The 16,480-nt window shown below is 40.5% G+C and overlaps 2 protein-coding genes across 2 annotated transcripts; one reads left to right on the top strand and one right to left on the bottom strand.

Annotated features, from left to right (window-relative positions):
* Positions 1–652: 652 nt before the first annotated feature.
* On the top strand, positions 653–7,892 carry LOC114362497 (arylsulfatase B). Its single transcript, XM_028317930.1, has 12 exons — positions 653–797; positions 2,111–2,270; positions 4,223–4,382; positions 4,570–4,664; positions 4,857–4,927; positions 5,012–5,165; positions 5,454–5,611; positions 6,219–6,367; positions 6,591–6,733; positions 6,891–7,041; positions 7,129–7,248; positions 7,549–7,892. Exons 1-12 carry the CDS (start codon positions 714–716, stop codon positions 7,718–7,720), a joined length of 1,617 nt encoding a protein of 538 aa, XP_028173731.1. The 5' UTR covers positions 653–713; the 3' UTR covers positions 7,721–7,892.
* Positions 7,869–16,439, bottom strand: LOC114362485 (uncharacterized). The gene is made up of 10 exons (XM_028317915.1): positions 16,261–16,439; positions 15,925–16,185; positions 15,570–15,846; positions 15,171–15,343; positions 14,866–15,000; positions 14,388–14,439; positions 14,220–14,322; positions 13,309–13,465; positions 12,329–12,483; positions 7,869–8,452 (listed from the first exon to the last, which is right to left on the bottom strand). The coding sequence occupies exons 1-10, from the start codon at positions 16,288–16,290 to the stop codon at positions 7,993–7,995; spliced, it is 1,803 nt and encodes a 600-aa protein (XP_028173716.1). The 5' UTR covers positions 16,291–16,439; the 3' UTR covers positions 7,869–7,992.
* Between the last annotated feature and the right edge of the window lie 41 nt (positions 16,440–16,480).

Genomic DNA, 16,480 nt, shown 5'->3' with positions numbered 1-16,480 from the left:
ATGTTAAAGTTAAGGCGCGTTCACAGTGACCTGAGCCCCGATTACGGTAACTTTTAACGTTTCCAATCCAGACGCGTTTCTGATTCTGCAATACGATTGGTCAAAATAGCTGACGTACGCTGTTGAACGACCAATCGTATCGCAGAATCGAGAAGCGTGTCTGGATTGGAAACGTTAAAAGTTACCGTAATCGGGGCTCAGAGCACTCCTTAGAGTGAAGATGAGAAAGAAGATTGTTGTGAGAAATATGAAAAATGTGTCGTAAGAAGAAATGTTGATGGTCGGAAACTTCCCAGTCGGGCCCAAACATCCGACCGCAAAAATGCTTACTTGGTGAGTACCTTACCTCTATCTACATTTTATTGTTTATTTGTATGATTTATTTCATCACTTAAAACATTTTGTATTCAACACTCACAAAAGACAAAATCTCTTGAAAAATTCGACGGCCTAATCTGATAAGTGAATCACGATCACGCGAATTAAGTTACAAATGACCGCGCATCCACCGTGTCCCAATGGTATGCTCTCACACAAATCCTTCGTACTATACATATTTGTAGCATAAACGTACTTATTACAACTAAATAAAGTCCCACAGTGCTTATCTTGATGTGCCGTCATGTGTACAAATCAGAACGTGCCTTTGGAAGCCCAAGCTGCGTGCTTTGACAGTCGCGCTCGGCCGCGCCCGCGCATCGGACAAATACAGAATGCTTGCGCTCGCGTTTGTGCTTGCTTTCGCGAGCGCTTGCGCCGCCAGACCACACATCGTGCTTATAGTCGCCGATGACTTGGTCAGTGAGTTCTTAAATAAACAGAAAATCGTCTTTAGGTAGAGAAACTTAGTGAGTGGCACAGTACCCTTTATTCCTATCTACCCACTTTTTCGATGGACAGGCAGTGGTACAAATGGCGCGAAATCGTGTTTTGTGGCGTTTCAGGAGGAGGCTTACGTCCAGCATTGGACAAGTTATCTTGGTTTAGTTTGTGCCCAGTTTCAGTGCAAAACCACTCTACCTGTGTGTGATCTGTATGGACTATAGGCATCCAATAAAATGTCGGTCATTTTAATTTCATTATCTCTTATGCTTTACCGCTGTTTGTTTACTTAAGTACTTGACGGAAAAGTAGGGTAAGCACGATAACAACGCTGACCAATCGATTCGAGTTACCTGTTGATCTGATAATATTCTTATGTGCCCCGTAATATTATGTTATACCTATCATTATTTACCTACTATAGAAAATGATGTTTTTGCTCATAAGAACACCTATTTCTACCTGTTCCAATCGTACTACACCTACTATCTACATACATAACATAATATTAAATAAGTTATGTGTATTTGTCTATTTGTAAAACCGTGTCAAGAAAGTTAAATATTTGAGTATGACTGGACGTGAGTATTTCTTCATTATTCACTTTTATATTATTTGACGTAGGTAAAGTTCAGCTATGAAGAAAAATTTCAACAATTATTTAATTTCATCCACATCGTTAAATACAAGTATTACAACAATAATTACCGGCAATTTGAGCCGCGATTATTCCCCTCGTGTGTAACTGGTCCGATGTTGCCACAGGATACCTGACATTACTGGGTGCGTAGGCCAGGATGTTGCATGTTAGATCGGGATTTAACTTAGGCAATCGTTCGAGTGGCATTGCCAGCAATTCCTTGAAAGTAAGATATTTTTTACATGCAACTTCTGTAGTTGTCTTTTGGGCACTAGACAATTTAAAAGAAGAACTCATGAAAATAATTCCTTTTAAGTAGGTAATCTATCTATTAATTAGAGCTAAAAAACTTAGCTTACTTATCATTCAGTCCTTTCGATATCTCGCGCCAATCGCAATCAAATAAGGTCGACTCGGTATGCCCAACTTATGTTAAGTATTTTGCATTGAATTAAAGCACTTTGTTGCCAAAGTGCAATATGCTTAAAATTACCGAGACATTAAATCTCAACTTCATTCCAATATGAATAGTTTTTTACCATATCTTTTCTAAAACATTGCTGGACTCAATTGTTGCGACAGTTAGGAAAATCCATCTTAAACTCTCTATATTTGTAAACTGACAGAATGTTGACGACACATTTGCAGGGCTGGAACGATGTGGGCTTCCACGGGTCGAACCAGATCCCGACGCCGAATCTGGACGCCCTGGGGATGTCAGGTGTCATCTTGCAGCACCACTACGTGACGCCTATCTGCACACCTTCCCGGTCTGCACTCATGACTGGGAAATACCCCATCCATACTGGTAAGACACGTGAAATTGTTAATTCTTATCTAGCTGTTGGTAAAAATTCTTTTTTAAATGAACTCTTAGGTATTTCTAACGATTTGTACCTCATGGTTAAGCCTTTTAAATGTTTTTTTTTTTTTAATTATTACTACGTTTTTCTAAGTGTTGCGCAAAAACAATTTGAATGTCAAGAACGCTAATGATGCGTCAAGTTTACCAAACTATAAGAAATAACCTTGGTTGGTCACCATAGCCATCCATAGGTGAGTATTTCTCAAAAAAAATGTACATTTTGAAAAAAAAAGTGTGCTTTGAAACAGTTCAAAAGTTTTATATTTATAAATCATCACACAAAAAAAACACACACACAATTTTGAAGGATGAATATTAATCTTTAAGATAACGAAGAATTATAGCTATAATCCTACTTATTACCATATATTTAGATATTTTAAAAATAGTCCTTTTTTACCTTTCATACAAAAACCTGTTTGCCACCCTAGCTTTTTCATGTATTTTTGTTTCATAAAATGCGATACGTAACTAAATTATTGTAAATTTCTTAGTATTATCGTTCTACAGTAATCGCAGTTTCTGTATCAAATTGATTTTCTATGGGGTGTCATAATGAATTGGCAATTTAAAGCAAAAAAACAAAATGAGTCGCTCTCATTTACTATTTCGTTATTTACTCTTTAGTTACGATTTATTTCTACTTTCCCATGGTTTCTGAACAATTTCGTATTTATTTTACACGGACAACAATAGCTGCACTCTGAATGGCTGTTGGCCTGACGTCTCCGCCATAACATCTATCGCGAAAATTAGTGAAAACGTGTGTGTTTTGTGGGATTACTTTTTCGTAACAGGCAGTAAAATCAGCGATTTTATATAGAACGGTAAGTCTTCATTTAACCATTTTTTGTAATACGTGTGGTACGAACATTTAGTAAGCTTTTATATTTGCTGTAACAAATTTTATCAAAAAAATACTTGTTTCTGATCTCATTTTGTCTAATATTTCGTTACGTTTTTTACGAATTTCGTTACGTTACGAAAAAGTACAACATAATGCTGAGTGTATACTGTTATTACCTGACTAAGCATAGTAATATTCACTACTTAATTTATTTCAAAAAATATAGAGCGTTAATAACAAAAGGATTGAATACTATCTGCTTTACAGAAGTGCCACCAGCAAAAAATTATCAAATCATTTAGATTACGTTTTTATGTGATTACTTCTTTTGTTTTTTTAGGAATGCCGCCAAAAACCAATGCCGAAAGGCAAAAAGCTTACAGAGAACGACTCAAAATGGATAAATATGATGGAACAAAAATAATTTTATTAAAATAGTATGAATGATTACTCCCTTATTTTATTTCTAACCCCTTAATATTACCCCGTATTTGGGTGCATACTTACAAATATTTCGAATTGAATAAATGAAGAGCATTCACAATAATTCGCCAATGTATAACAAGCCTTATGGCCTTACTATTTCGTTACTACTGTTTCGTTACGTACATTTTTTTTGAGAAATACTCAGGTCATACTTTACTCTAAAAGTGAAGTAATTTAGAACTGTAGACAGTAGGTAGGTACTTACAAACACTGATGAAAGTTGAAAGCGATATAGGAATTGCATCCAGGTTTTGTACAAGCTAGGTCTCGGGAAGATCCTAACGCAATGATGCACATACGCGTCATTAATCACAACCCTGTTCAGACTTCATCATTGTTTAGAGTAGGCGCACACCGTTGATTTTTCGTCGGCCGATAGTTTAGTCGGGCAGTTGATCAATATGGGCATGTATGGGAGTGCGCACACTACGCCGATTCGATTTGGCCGATTCTTCATACAATTTAAAATCGGGCACAACTATCGGCCAATTAAAAATCAACTGTGTGCGCCTAATCATCATCATCAATGAGTTTGTATTTTACATAAATCACCTCTCCTCAGGAATGCAACACAACGTGATCTACGGCTCTGAGCCGCGAGGTCTGCCGCTGTCTGAAAAGATCTTGCCTCAATACCTGAAGGAGCTCGGCTACCGTACCCACCTCGTCGGCAAGTGGCACCTCGGCAGTTACAAGAAGGAATACTTGCCTAAACAACGAGGGTAAAAATATTTTTTAACGTCATGTGGACGTAATTTTTCCGTATGATAAAAAAACCCTTCATAGAAAAGCAGCTTCTACTTATGCCTGTTTAAATTACTGCAGATTTTGAATCAATTATATCATAGTTAACTGTATAAGTTTTCAAATGTTAATGATAGAAATACTGTAAAATATCTTATTCCACAGGTTTGAGACTCACACTGGCTTCGTTGCAGGTAAAATTGACATGTTCGATCATACGAACGCGGAAAGGGGGTCTTGGGGATTCGATTTCAGGACTGGTAAGTTTGACTAACAAATAAATATAATATTCAGTCATAATTTAAAAGAAATGTTTAAGGAAACTTCTTCTAAGATGCTTTTTTAAACAACATGCCAAATCCATGAAAGAAAAATTCCATAAGAAACAATTAATTCCATAACAAACAAATGAAAAGATTCAAAGGCTATTTTAGCATCTATGTTGTTTTCAGATTCAGAATTAGTTGCTCACGATTTATTTGGCCAATACGCAACAGATGTATTCACAAATGAAGCCGTGCGGGTAAGTGATCATCTTCACCGTCACTAACTCATATAAAAATTAAAATAGCCTGTTTTTCTACAATTTTTGTATACTTTATTGCAGCGTATACACGGGCACAATAAGTCGGAGCCGTTATTTCTGATGGTGGCGCACTCTGCCGTTCACACCGGCAACCCTTACGAGCCCATCCGAGCTCCGGACAAAGATATCGAGAAGTTCGCCCACATCAAGGATCAACAAAGACGGAAATTCGCAGGTAAAATAATTGTCTTTGAGATTTACTCAGATGTTTCCGCATGTAGATTTCATAATTTATGCGAAATTACTTGAAACATACGGGCGCTAACGACCTACCTATGTAAAAGTACTTTTAAACTTTATCTGGGGTATTTTGCAGCTCAGGTATGTATGGATAATGTATCACATTTATGTCAGTATGGGTAGGTAAAAAAATTATAGCTTCGGTCGTCGGTCCACCTTGTGATGGAAGTCCCACAAATTAAAATTACTATCTAGGAATTATGTGGATGCTTATGCATTTCAGGAGTACTATGGAAACTGGACGAGTCAGTAGGCAAAGTGGTACAAGCCCTGGAAGCTAACGGACTACTGGAAAACTCGATTATTCTATTCACAACTGACAACGGCGGCCCGGCAGCTGGCTTCAACGACAATGCCGCTTCTAACTATCCTTTGAGAGGGGTAAGGTTTATTTAAATTGCCACTTGGTTGATTTTTCATCAATGTTGTGGGGGCTAAATAGTATACCGCGAAGCCATACAAAAAAGCTGGTCTAAGTAAAATGCAGTGGCAAAATTGCAGTGAAAAATTGCGAGTAAATGTACACTACCGAATCAAAACATACAAACGAACGAAAGGGACACTTACTTGGAGCACCAGTAGTCTTCACATGGATCCACGTGCAGATGAAAAAGTCCGTTTACTGGCGGGCCCGCATTTTCTTCGCTTTACAATAACCTACTGGATCTAGAATCTGATCACAGCCAGAAATCACAACACTAACTGCGTTTTTATCACTTTAAAATCAATTTTTGAGCGGCACGAAATTCACACAGTTTGAGATCTCAACGGAATAAAAATAAAATCTATGATAGGATCGTACGTCATTGACTGCGAGTTGGCGCGTAATTCAAATTTCGAACTACAGCGTTTTTTTTTTTAATTTAAGCATTGGAACGCACATGATCGCATGCTACGTTAGACGCCAACTTCGATTAATTATTCTGTTACGCATTAACTTAAGTTGGATATAATAAAGGTTTATGACCATGTTAAAAATCATTTGCAGGTAAAGAATACATTGTGGGAAGGCGGAGTGCGTGGTGTATCAGCGTTATGGAGCCCACTACTGGTCAGCAGGTCACGTGTGGCCACGCAAACAGTGCACATCACGGACTGGCTGCCCACGCTTTATACTGCCGCAGGGGGCGATACTAGGTCCGTTTTTACTCCTTATCTAAATTTTACAATATTTTCTTAGGGAGACAGATTTTGATGATCTACTTTAGGTTAAATTGAGCTACAACCCTTACCCTAAAAATTACGGAGCTTGACGCTAAGTTATAGATCTTACCGACTAGCTAAAAAATATAAAGAAAAGTTTGAGTCGAGCATTTGTACACTGATTTGGTTATAATGATTGATATTGGTTTATTTGCAGTATATTCAAAGATATAGACGGTTTCGACCTATGGGAAGCGTTGTCTCATGACGTAAAGTCAGACAGAACATCCATAGTCCACAACATAGACGACATTTGGGGCAGCGCTGCTATTACTGTTGACCAGTGGAAATTAGTTAAAGGTATGTTACGTTATTATAATCTTAAGATTGAATATTTATCTAAAAACTCATAATATCCTCTGAATATTTCATGATTGTTGAATTAGACTTAATGCTATTGAATTAATTCTAGAGATAGTCTTCAAGACCAAACTAATAATGAATTTTCCGAATATAGGAACAAATTACAAAGGAACATGGGATAATTGGTATGGCCCCGACGGTCGCGAAGGAACTTACGAAGTAGATCTAATTTTGAAGTCGCCTGCAGGTCAGGCCATAAACAAGCTGGGTTTGATGCCTGATAAGGACAAAATCAGGCAATTAAGGTAACTGAAGTGTAAAATCACTGTCCTTGTACATTATGCATTAATGTTATTTTCTCGGTAATTAAAATTATATTTTGTTTATTTCAGAGAGGAAGCTACCGTGAACTGCAATGCAAGTATCGTCCCTATCACATGTAAACCGCTGGTCGCGCCCTGTCTCTTCAACATCAAAGAAGACCCGTGCGAACAGAGAAACTTAGCTGAAGAGTAAGAAATCACAATATTCCATACTTATGGGTTACTTAATTAATCATTCGTTTACACACAACAGTTGCCAATCAAATTAATGCACATTTAAAACTTTAGCCTAAAATGATAATGTCATCCAAATAGACTGAAGTAAGCTTAACTTTAATTAATTAATGTTTGTATTAATATTACCAAGATTTAAGCGAAATTCTGTATTTATGATTGGGAAAGAATTTAGATTTTATCTAGTTGATCAAATTCTTATACGAAACGTAAATGCATTCTTATTGAAAATATAAATGGAGCTTCTTGTTTCAGAGAACCAGAAATACTAGAAAGACTGCTAAAAGAGCTTAGTGAAGCAAACCAAACAGCAGTACCGCCAAACAATAAAGAATTAGACGTACGTGGTGACCCAAAGTACTGGGGGCGAGTGTACTTTAACTTTGGAGACTTCGAAATGGATGATCCAAGCCAGATCAATTTATGAAACGACAAAGGCTGATAAACTAGTAAACCAAACGATGGGTTCATGAATATTGTTCAATGCATTTAAGTGTATTTGTTGTGAAATGTTTTAAGTAAGTGATACATTCATACATAAGTACAAAACATTTTATTGTTAATATCAAATAGGTAATAAAACTTTTTATTACTTTTGAGTTATTGCATATTATTACTGGAACAAAATTATTAACTGAAAACACCGTTACAATACCAATCAATCAAATTATTAATGTAAAAAATATTATAATCTTAAGATTAAGCCTTAGCTTTAGCCCTCTTGGTTCTTACACCAGTTCTCAATTTAGGCTTGTTTTCGTCATTTTCATCGTTAATCTTCCTTTTTGTTATTCTCCTCTTCCCTAGATTCTCTATTTCTTTCAAAGGATTATTAGAACCGCTTAACGGAAGGTCTTCATCCATCTGATAATTGGATAGGAGTGCTTCTTTATACTGTTTGAGAGTCAAATCTTCAATCTCTGTTGTCTTGTTCAGATCCACTGGTGTTTCAATAACTCGACCAAGGTTAGATGCGTTTTGTAGAGACACTTTCTCCATGGGTCCTAGGACATCTCCTACTGGGTCGGGTTGGCTTTCTTGAGATGCGAAGGTTTCGGCTAAGAGTCTGTCGACAATGCTCTCTTCTTCGGCAACTTGGAAGAACTTGTTCATAACAGACTTGAGTTGGTCTGGGTCAATTTCGCTTGGTGTGTTGAGGCTGGAAAGTTTTGAATCAGTTAAAATGATGTGTATTAGGATGTTGTGTCCTGGAATTACAGGTTAATGGTGTATTAAGTGCCGGTGGTACCGTGTGATCTCATTCTTCTCGTAAATGACGTAAGAGGTGACTGAGTTTGTTCCGGCGTTTCTTCTCAGCACTTGCCATTATGTTTGTCTCGAAGCGCTGGTAGGCCCAAAAGATAAGGAGACATGTAAAGTGCCCCATAAGGGCTACCTTTTCTTTTTTTATTATTTTCTATTGACGTTCATAAGTGCCACTTGTGGTCTAAACTGAATAAATATTTTTGATTTTGATTGATTTTGATTTTGAAGAGGCGACTAAAGGCTCCCGACTGGACTTTCGACTCCCAACCCATTTGGCCAGCGTGGGGAGTGTATCCCAAATCTTCGCTGGTATTTGGTAAAATAAAGAGAGTTGTGCTCCTGCAGTGAAGACCTAAATGACCTGCTGATGACGACATCAAGTATCAACTGTTCAAAAGTACTCACTCGTCCTGTGGCTACAGTTAAGTATAAACCTGATGATTCGCACTGCTGCTACGGTGGAGATTGAGTGACCTGCTGACCATGATGAAGGCTACAGCGGAGATCATGCATCAACCAATTATCAATTCACGCATCAAGTGAGATACAGGCCAAGAGCTTCCTCGTTGTGTATAAAAAAAACTATAGATACAGGTCAGTTAACTAAATCTGGCACGTTCACAGTACCTACTCACACTTACGCAATTTCACTATACAGTATGTTTAAAAATAAATTATTTTGATTCATAAGTGTAGGTAGTATAGAAGTAGTTTTTAGTAAAATGGGTGCGCCGCGCGCTTATTCATAGACACTACACAAGCGCAATCTGTAAATGTGTTGATCGTGCCAGCTTTAGTTAATTGACCTGTATTGATCTCACGAGTGTTGCAGCAAAAGTAGAGAAATGACCTGCTGATATGATGGATCACCTTGATACCTGCTGATGCCAGCTTGACGGCGTTGGAGCCGACACGCCGAGTGCTGTCTCCAGCCCCCTGCTGTACTGTACTCACTCGGGCGAGGCGAGGGCGAGGAAGTCGAAGAGAGCCGCGACCACGCACTTTGGGAATGTAACCTATATGACGAAGCTCGACAGAAGCACGGTAATAATATCATACAGTATTGTAACTTCATATAAACAGACGGGACGCGAGCTTTCCATCGAAATTCAAATGTCGGTATGCGCTCGACATGCAAAAGTCGGGGGTGTCGCGAATGTGCCACAGTAATAAACGGACGATGTGTTTAAACAGTAAGCGGTAAATTTTTTTTTATAAAATTAATTATAAGTACCTATTTATAAATATGTCAAGTGGTGCTGTTTGTGCTGTTTTTGGTTGCACGAATTCCTCAATAACGCACCCATAGATAAAAGAGTAGCAAACCTACCTATATCCATACACACTTACAAACTTTTGTATTTCTACTATTATTAGCATAATATTCCTTTTTATTCCTCCTTATCCATGTTTCCAAAAACACTATAAATATAATAATCAAACATTATGTACGCCTAAGTCGAGGCGCATACATTTTACGGTCGCAAATTTATAAGATTTTTTATTATGTCTTAATACAAATATGTTGTTTTAATAGAATCTACTAATCACAAAACAACATGCATTTTTATCCTATTCCACTCACAAAGTATTTTGTTTGTCAAATCAAAATTAAATATAAAAATACAATCACAAGTCTAGAAATTCTAAGTAGGCAGATGTTATGAAAGTAGGGTCTGCAGGCAGCCCTATCGCATGTTGTCATTACGTGACGTATAGATGACCCACGCTGAACTGTCCCACCAAACTCAATGACAGGGGGGCGCTACCATCGTTCAACTATATGGTTTCCAACATGGCAAAAATCGGAACCAGCGATCCGGTATAGACGGTGGCGCCCCACTGTCAATGTCATGCATAGGACAGTTCAGTATTTTGGAACTATACCGCACGACTGTTGTCATTTATTTCAAAAATATGGCTGAGTTGGAATACTGTTTAGATAGTATTACCGTGACAGAAGATACTGGATGCGATACGGAGAGCCGAGCAAGGACCTGTTTATCACCAGGACCTCGCGAGTAGTCGTAGTAATTGGATCGCGCTGCGCGAGTTCGCGCACTCCTGGCACACAATCAGGCGAAGTTATGAGAAGAAGTGATGATTCATCAACGATTGCAGCCCGACGCGAAGTACCGTATTTGTGGTGTCAAGCCCCAGAAGGGGGAGAATTGACAATGAGAAGGGACATGGATAAGAGAAATTTGTAGGGAGTCAAGCAAAGCGCCCGTTTTTTTTTTTTTTTTTGAAGGGACGCGCGCTGGTAGCTTGAGGAGCTTTTCCAGCTTCACCGGGCAGAGTGGCGAGTACAGAAGGTACTCTAGCCGTTTGGCGATCGTCGGTCGCAGACCGACGTTCGCGATCGGGCCGTATCGAGCGCATAAGGCGCCCGATCAGTGGCGAACCCAACTAGAGGGTTGCCCACCGCGGTGTTGGACCAAAGTCCAGCCTACGGCGGGCTCACTCTAGTGGGCCCGATCGAGGGGACTACGGACGCGGCCTGAGGGCGCCACGGTAGGCTCGGACCTCGGCTCAGGCCGTGTCCGGGGGACGGATAGGGGAGAACCGGCCCGGTACATGTCTGTACCGTCCGAAATGGAAAGCAGGGCCTCGTACTCGCCGGCGAGTACGGTGTAACGAGCTACTGTGTTGTGGAGTAGTTGGCGTGCTTAAGGCAGTGATGTCTGTGTTCAGAAATTCGGTAATAGCAAAGCGCCCGGGGAAAGAGCCCAGTGCAAGTACCCGCGCGCTCTCCCGAGATTCGGTTTGTACGCCGTGAGGCAGGAAGAACCATGGGTGGTGGTGAGATTTGTACTCACTCGGGCATGGGTGCGGTGACGGCGTGCGAGCGCAATAGCCGCGCCAGCTTGGCGGCGTTGGAGCCGACACGCCGAGTGCTGTCTCCAGCCGCCGCCTGTACTGTACTCACTCGGGCGAGGAAGTCGAAGAGAGCCGCGACCACGCACTTTGGGAATGTAACCTATATGACGAAGCTCGACAGAAGATGCTGGATGCGATACGGAGAGCCGAGCAAGGACCTGTTTATCACCAGGACCTCACGAGTAGTAGTAATTGGATCGCGCTGCGCGAGTTCGCGCACTCCTGGCACACGATCAGGCGAAGTTATGAGAAGAAGTAATGATTCATCGACGATAGCAGCCCGACGCGAAGTACCGTATTTGTGTCAAGTCCCAGAAGGAGGAGAATTGACAATGAGAAGGGACATGGATTAGAGAAATTTGTAGGGAGTCAAGCAAAGCGGGGAAAGAGTCCAGAGCAAGTACCCGCGCGCTCCCGAGATTCGGTTCGTACGCCGTGAGGCAGGAAGAACCGGTCTATTCCACTTTGATCACCTGGCTTTGATGACCCAGGTGATCAAAGTCCACTTCCAGCGACAATTTAGTGTCCTTTGATCACCCACGTATACTATGCCCTGGGTGATCAAAGTGAACTCCAGTTAAATTATAATTTTAGTGTCCTTTGATCACCTATATACAAATCACACCTCCTCTGAATACCTAGTCACATGTCCAATTGTTATACTTACATATTTTGTTTTATAACATTTTGGATATTTTCTAAAAACCGCAACAAACAAATTGGACATGTATGTGACTATTCAGAGTTATAATTTATTTATAGGTGATCAAAGGACACTAAAATAGTAATTTAACTGGAGTCCACTTTGATCACCCAGAGCATAGTATCCGTGGGTGATCAAAGTGGAATAGACCGAAGAACCATGGGTGGTGGTGGGATTTGTACTCACTCGGGCATGGGCGCGGTGACGGCGTGCGAGCGCAATAGCCGCGCCAGCTTGGCGGCGTTGGCGGCCGACACGCCGAGTGCTGTCTCCAGCCGCCGCGCGCTCGCCGTGCCCCAGCCGCGGCAGAGGGCCAGCGTGCGACGGAATATGCACAGGCACTGGGAACATAACGTGTTAACGTTACTGAACTTCCTCGAATCGTTCGTACGTTCACTGCCGAATGATGTCCACTGCTGGACAAAGGCCTCTCCCAAGAATAGGCTAGATGACAAAATTTCAATTATTTGTCCGTCAGACAGATAATTAGAAAATATTAGACTCGTATTTTTTATTTTCTTTCATAATTAAATAATAACAGTGCTACATCGAGTTGAAATGGCGCGATACGTCACGCTTGAGTAGAATTTTTACTCAAAAGTGACGTCACGCGACATTTCAACTCAATATAATACCACCCCCCGTCCACTGCCACTTGATTTTAGCGAATTCTTCCTCTGGGAATACTGACTCGCAATCTTCTATTGATTCCGAGGTTGTTAAGGACAACCAAAAGACTTATTTACTGCTGAACAAAGGTCCCCCACAACGATTAATCAGCCTTGCTCGCATCTTAATACATTAATGTGGAGAATCACAGCAGAGCGAATTGGTTTTAAAAATCCAACATAGTTGCTCACACAAAGGGAAAAGATTAAAGTTTTTGAGCACCGCGTGGCAGTACAAAACAAAAAAATATATTCGATTTTCCTTCCCAAGCCATCAGCCATCGTCGCGCGGTAAGTTCTTCGACATTAGGCCGAGTCACTTGTTTGTCCTTCACAAAGAACATACCTCCCTCTTATTAGCACTCAAGGCGACTAGTCACAGATCGGTAGGTATTCGGGTCGGGTCCTCATCGAAGCAAGCGGTGCAGCAGTGAGTGGCAGCTCGAGGGAAGTCCTCTGACCTTAAACCAAGCCACTTGTACTTTACAAAAAACATACCTCCCTCTTCTTAGCGCTCAAGGCCACCAGTCGCGGGTCAGTGGGTATTCGAGTCGGGTCCTCGTCGGAGCAAGCGGTGCAGCAGTGAGTGGCAGCTCGAGGAAAATCTTCAGACATTAGGCCGAAGCACGCCGCGTGTTGTTGGGTGTTGCAGTATCTAAAGGGGAATATTAAGGTTCCTACAGTTCCACTATTAGTGATATTCTATTAAGAAAATAATGCATGATTTGTTAGCTATTCAACAATATGAACTATAAATATCGGGTAGTCAAACCGCAGAAAGGATCAAATCTCTTGGCTAATTTCAAATTAAAGAAAAGTGGCACAAAGACCACTTTTACCATGGGAGCCAATCCATTTTTAGGGTCCTCCGTACTGTGACACATAACCACGAAATATAAAGTAGCTAGGTATGTATGTAGGTAGAGGTATACAATAGGGATGTTTCCTGGGTCAAAAAGAAAGAAAGAAAGAAAAATTGTTTATTTGGTTCAAACATAGTAATTTTACACAATTTGGATAATAATTATAAATAAATTGTTGAGCAAGAAAGCAAGAGTTTTAATTAGTCCGTCAGTTAAATTATCAAAAAATACTCTACACGTATTTTTCGCTTTTTCAAACTAATGAAAATTTAAAGAGATAAAGCGCGCCAAAGTTCATAAGAAGAGGCCCGTGACGTCAATGAGTGCATAAAAGTGCCGCACTTTGTGACGTCGCGCGGAACTTCAACGCACCATAACTATGTAATTATTTGTTAGATTGACAAATAAAAATATATGTGTCCAATATTTTTTTATATTAAACATGACGGACTAAAAAAAATTTTTTAGGAAACTAGCCTATTACCAGGGAGTGCAGCAACCCTCCCTTATCCCATCCCCTCCCTAGATACACCCATAAGTACTTACTGGCAAGTCAGCAACAGCATATTCTGCGTTTCCCCTCCGTACTTGTTGCAAGGACACTGCAGCAGCCTCTCACTGGAACCTGATGCGCTGCGGGCCAGGGATGCTGCGAAATAAAAATAAAGTTAGTTTGGGGTTGCAAATAATAAGGAGCTTGGTGAATAGACTTACATGTAAACTCCTCTTGCTCCATCTGCGACATTACCGGTGGATTTTGAGAAGGCTGTAGAAAAAATACAATTTGATGAATATGCAAAATAATTATGTAATGTGAACTGATAATAATGAATAAATCAATGGATACTCTATTTACATGCACCCCAGCCAAAATGTGACACAGGTCTTTTAAAGTATAAAATACCTTGTACCTTAACAATGATTAACTTTCTTTATTGATTTCGTATTCACTGCGAAATCAATCACGTCATACAAAGCACAAGGTTCACGAAGTCACAATGCGCCCATGATGTCCTTCATGTAGGACAAAGTGACCACCCGTTGGTTTTCACTCGTCTAACATTTTGACTTTTACAAGACTAAACTAGGTACTTTTATCATCTTAGTTTAATTGATGCAGTAAACAACATTCGCACGGAAAGCTCGAGGTGTTCCTTACAGATCACGTCCTATACAAAGTACATAGACTCACGATGGCCTCGTGACTGGCGCCCATGCTGTCCTTCATGTAGGACCGCGCCACCACCCGGTGGTAGGGCGTCTCCACCCAGCCCAGCTTGATGGTGTCTCGCAGGGTAGGCTCGAGATGTTCCTTACCGATCACGTCCTATACAAAGCACATAGACTCACAATAGCCTCGTGACTAGCGCCCATGCTGTCCTTCATGTAGGACCGCGCCACCACCCGGTGGTAGGGCGTCTCTATCCAGCCCAGCTTGATGGTGTCGCTCGAGGTGTTCCTTACCGATCACGTCCTATACAAAGCACATAGACTCACAATAGCCTCGTGACTGGCGCCCATGCTGTCCTTCATGTAGGACCGCGCCACCACCCGGTGGTAGGGCGTCTCTACCCAGCCCAGCTTGATGGTGTCTCGCAGGGTAGGCTCGAGGTGGTCGTCCGCTTCGGCCGCCGCATTGAAGCCCGGCGCTTGATAACCTTCTGGGGCATCTAGAATGGTTTTGCTTATTAGCTTTTGCTACATAATAGCCCCATGTTGCGCATTTTGTTCACAATTTACGTTTCAATTTTAAGCGTTTTACCCAAATTATTCTTCTAAAATAGAAATAAGTACTAGCTCAAGTTACTTCTTTAAACAGCCTGAAAAAGACTCCCACGCGTACGAAGTAAGTGGTCACAGCATAGAACAAAATAAAAGTAGAAACTAATTCTTTACCCTCATTGTAATACAGCCGCAAAGACACGTCATAAGTTTCAGGCAGGTGCTGTTGACAAGTCTGCATGATGACCACACACGCTCTAATGAGGTGGACAGTCCTCTCGCGTACCCCGTCGAACGTATAACGCGCATGCGTCTTTCCGCTGTCCCGCGTTTTAGACGATACGCTCATGGTCACCCCATCGTCGTTATAAGTATACTCGAACACGTGGTATTCGATCAAGTTCTCCATTTTACACTCATCCTCGTAAAAGCAGAGCGCTAGTTGGTGCAACTAGAAGCGAGATGACACGATTTTAATAGAAAACCTAAGTCTTGAATCCCAAGCGGACAATTGTGTAGGTTAACTTACGTATTTTTTATCAAATGCCTCGAACGCCTGAGTAAGAGCTGTACTCAGAAAATGAGCAAGGTCATCTTTGCATTTCTTTTTTAGAATCCTCAATTTCAAACCACCAAAATTTTCCATTGAATAGCTGTCTTCGGGAAAAGCATTCTTCAAATATGTAATCGTACTGACTGCTATAACAGTCAACTGCTTCATAAATGTGACTGAACTAGTATAATTTTCTGTAACTTGTTTAGGAAACACTTTTGTCCACTCAGTTACAGCCTATGAAAAAAAATGATTGTTTAATTTCATGAATATTGAAGGTGGACAGAAATCAATAACAAGCAATTTATTTACCTGAGACGTACGTGTTGCTGTGGCTGTCATTTTCTTCTAGAAGAAACTCTCAATATAAATAAGCTCTAAAATGTTATCGAACTTGTAATGTGAGAGACGTGGTAACTTTTCAGTTTTGTAAAATTTCCCGCGTCTAAACTTCAGCGGAACTACTTTTTTTTTTAATTATTATAGTAGGCAATGATCGTATTCTGCTTACAATTAAAAATCATATCACTAG

The sequence above is a fragment of the Ostrinia furnacalis genome, unplaced genomic scaffold (assembly GCF_004193835.3).
Source record: "Ostrinia furnacalis isolate ACB-3 unplaced genomic scaffold, ASM419383v2 OfSCF6535, whole genome shotgun sequence".
NCBI lineage: Eukaryota > Metazoa > Arthropoda > Insecta > Lepidoptera > Crambidae > Ostrinia > Ostrinia furnacalis.
This window is presented reverse-complemented; position numbering and strand designations above follow the sequence as displayed.

Excerpts from the sequence above, each read along its gene's own strand:
- LOC114362497 (XM_028317930.1), top strand. The coding sequence starts at position 714 with ATGCTTGCGCTCGCGTTTGTGCTTGCTTTCGCGAGCGCTTGCGCCGCC. Across the intron at positions 4,383-4,569 it reads TACTTGCCTAAACAACGAGG|GTTTGAGACTCACACTGGCT; the intron begins GTAAAAATATTT and ends CTTATTCCACAG. Across the intron at positions 7,042-7,128 it reads GACAAAATCAGGCAATTAAG|AGAGGAAGCTACCGTGAACT; the intron begins GTAACTGAAGTG and ends TGTTTATTTCAG.
- LOC114362485 (XM_028317915.1), bottom strand. The coding sequence starts at position 16,290 with ATGACAGCCACAGCAACACGTACGTCTCAG. Across the intron at positions 16,186-16,260 it reads CAGCAACACGTACGTCTCAG|GCTGTAACTGAGTGGACAAA; the intron begins GTAAATAAATTG and ends TTTTTTTCATAG. Across the intron at positions 15,344-15,569 it reads GCGGCTGTATTACAATGAGG|ATGCCCCAGAAGGTTATCAA; the intron begins GTAAAGAATTAG and ends AAACCATTCTAG.